This window comes from Scyliorhinus canicula, chromosome 1, assembly GCF_902713615.1.
Source record: "Scyliorhinus canicula chromosome 1, sScyCan1.1, whole genome shotgun sequence".
Taxonomy (NCBI): Eukaryota; Metazoa; Chordata; class Chondrichthyes; order Carcharhiniformes; family Scyliorhinidae; genus Scyliorhinus; species Scyliorhinus canicula.
In genome coordinates this window covers 249,125,935-249,129,222 of record NC_052146.1, presented here as the reverse complement: position 1 = coordinate 249,129,222, position 3,288 = coordinate 249,125,935, and the positions used below count along the sequence as shown (strand labels likewise).

Sequence of the window (3,288 nt, the reverse complement as noted above, 5' to 3'; positions counted from 1 at the left end):
ACTAGCGCTGATTGGTTCGCCGGGCGGAAGTGCGCGCCACTCCCTGGCAGCCGCGCCGTCACTTCCGCTCCAGAGGCATTACTGGGAGGAGGCGGTTTGAGACCTAGGCGGCTGCAGTCATGGCGCTGGCGGCAGCCAGACCCTTCCTGTCGGAAGGCGGTTATGGGGAGCAGGAGATGGACGCGAACTCTGCCCTGATGGAGCTGGATAAAGGTACCGGGGAGCGGGAACTGGAGCCGCTGTTCCCTCACACGTTTGGATTTAACAAACTCGGCTGTTTCCAATGGGCAGAGCTGGATTGAAACAAAAACATCCATTTGGGTTCATGGAGCTGGACAGGAGCGGCCTCTTTTTTTAAAAATTCCCTCAGCCGCACTTCTCCCAACTTTATCTCTTGACGGCGGCGATCTGCACAATCAGATTTAAACTCTTGCATGCGTAAGATGTTATTCCAGAGACATTTTATTCTGTCTCTTCAGAAAAGAGGAAAATTATAGCCAGACCTACCAGCCCCTCCTTGCAAAACTCAAAACACAAGAGTCCAACATTAGATATGATTCCACAATTGGAATATATATTTCAATACATATATTTTCGCTCCCCCCCCCCCAATCTGTCACAGTTTACCCTCTGATTTTAGCCTTCCGGTCTCATCATCGAATTCAACAACTTCAGATGAAATGAAAATTGCTTACTGTCACAAGTAAGCGTCAAATGAAGTTACTGTGAAAAGCCCCCAGTCGCCATATTCCAGCACCGGGGAGGCTGGTACGGGAATTGAACCGCGTGCTGGCCTGCCTTGGTCTGCTTTAAAAGTTGGCAATTTAGCCCTGTGCTAAACCAGCCCTGAGAGAATGGTTACCTCTACTCCACCTCAACCCCTCTGTTTTCATTCCATTTCATTTTAACTGTACTTTATATTTTATTTCTTTCCTGTCTTTCTTTTTATATATATATTATATATATATATTTTCCCCCCCTCTCACCTTTTCTCCCTTTGCTTCCCCCTACATCTGTCACAGCTTATCCTCTGATTTTAGTTTCTCTGCTGTTTGGCCTTTCAAACTTCTCTCCAGGGGCCGCCATTAGCAGTCTTTTCCCTTGGTTTCTGTGGCTATTCACACTCTTTCCCCTTGGTTTCTGTGGCCATGACTCCTCTTTCATTCCCTCACCCCACAGTATAAATATCTCTGACTTTCTATGCCCTTTAGCTTTGACAAAGGGTCATCTGCACTCCAACCGTGAGTTATTTTCTCTCTCTACAGATGCTGCCAGATCTGCTGAGATTTTCCAGTATTTTCTCTTTTGGATTCAATAAATAATCCTCAGTGTGCTAAGAATTACACTGACAACCAATTTAAGATCGTCAGTCGGGTTTTCAATTGCGTCTACTGGAAGCTACATATTTTAATACACAGGGCCCTGTGACGGAAAGAACATGTACACACATTATGCCTTGTTCATCTGAAGAAAATAAGTGACAGTCATTTAACTGGTTCACTCCCCAGGCCAGTGGCTTGATCACTTGGAGCCGAGCTGCCTGGTTTAAATTTCAAACCATTCTTGGCAGTTACCTGTAAGTTGCCATCAATTGATACGTATTCCATGGCAATGCCTCAATCAATCAGAGTCCATTTGCCAACCAATCAGCACTCTCTTATCATACAGTATAAATATGCTACTCTCCCTGACAGTGGCATTTTATTGTGAATTGTCCTGATGAGTGCAAGACTTTTCAGCAGTACTCAAGCTTTATCAGGTGTTTGTAATCTTCCCACTACAGAGATAATTTTGACAAACCTATTCTCGGAGATTACCTTTTAAAATTTGTCAAGTTTCTAATATGGTCAAATGCTGTTGGGATATTCATTTAAATTAACTGCACATCCTCTAATAATAGAAATTGGTGACCCAAAATGAAGTATGTTGAAATTGTGCTGTGGAGTACTTGCACAAATGCATTAAAATTGTGATATGAGCACAAAAGTGTCAATTCCAATCTTCTGTGATATTTTGAATGTGCTTGGGGAGCCACTCTTACTTCCTTGCTGCCCGCCTACTTTCACAGTGTTTCAGCATTTCTCTTCTCCCAGTTCACAATTATGTTCTTTTTCATTATGCCTTGCTTCAATTGACATTCTTTTCTCCTCAGAACCCATCTGATTCATGATGTGGAGATGCCAGAGTTGGACCGGGGTGAGCATAGTTTGGCTATAAGTTTCTGCTCAGCGATTCTGCGTTGCCGCGCGTCCTGAAGGCAGCCTTGGAGAGCGCTTACCCAGAGATCAGAGGCTGAATGCCCTTGACTGCTGAAGTGTTCCCCTACTGGAAGGGAACATTCCTGCCTGGTGATTGTAGCGCGATATCCATTCATTCGTTGTCACAATGTCTGCATGGTCTCGCCAATGTACCACGCTTCGGGACATCCTTTCCTGCAGCGTTTGAGGTAGCCTCTGATCTCCGGGTAAGCGTTCTCCAAGGCGGCCTTCAGGACGTGCGACAACGCAGAATCGCTGAGCAGAAGCTTATAGCCAAGTTCCGCACACATGAGTGTGGCCTCAACCGGAACCTGGGATTCATGTCGCATTACATTCATCCCCCACCATCTGGCCTGGGCTTGCAAAATCCAACCAACTGTCCTGCCTTGAGACAATTCACACCTCTTACCTGGGGTTACCCCTATATCTGCATCTGTAAAGATTTAATTATCTGCAAATGCTTGCATTCTAAGCATTGTCTGGCATCTTTGACTTTGTCTATATATATATGTTTCTGGAACATACCTCTTCATTCACCTGAGGAAGGAGCAGTGCTCCGAAAGCTAGTGTTTGAAACAAATCTGTTGGACTTTAACCTGGTGTTGTAAGACTTCTTACCATCTGATTCACAACGTTATGTTCCACTCAGCCATGAACTCCATCAGAGTTGAATTTCTTGAGCAAATCAGCACTAATACAAATGAGCCAAGAGCTGCAGTGTGAGATAAATCGGGGCAGGGAAGCTAACTGTTTGAGGGTGGGATTTCATGGTGTACATTTAATCAATAGAATTTCATTCCTGGTATCTACATTTGGCCTCAGAACAGCCGTTTGACAAATGTACACAAATGCTGCTAATAAATACTGTATTTTTATTGAAACTAATCATAGAATTTATTGTGCTGACGGAGGCCATTCGGCCCATCAAATCTGCACCGGCCCTTGGAAAAAGCACTCTACTTGAGTCCATCCCTCCACCCTATCCCCATGGCCCGACCTAACCTTTTGGACATGAAGGGGCAATTTAGCA

At 44.7% G+C, this 3,288-nt stretch overlaps 1 protein-coding gene across 1 annotated transcript in view; it reads left to right on the top strand.

Annotated features, from left to right (window-relative positions):
- The first annotated feature begins 59 nt into the window (after window positions 1-59).
- Window positions 60-3,288, top strand: part of ints7 (integrator complex subunit 7) — a 74,568-nt gene continuing 71,339 nt past the window's right edge. Inside the window, exon 1 of the mRNA XM_038810987.1 lies at window positions 60-213. Within this exon, the coding sequence (XP_038666915.1) occupies window positions 120-213 (94 nt within the window). The 5' untranslated portion in view covers window positions 60-119. The remainder of the gene's footprint in view (window positions 214-3,288) is intronic.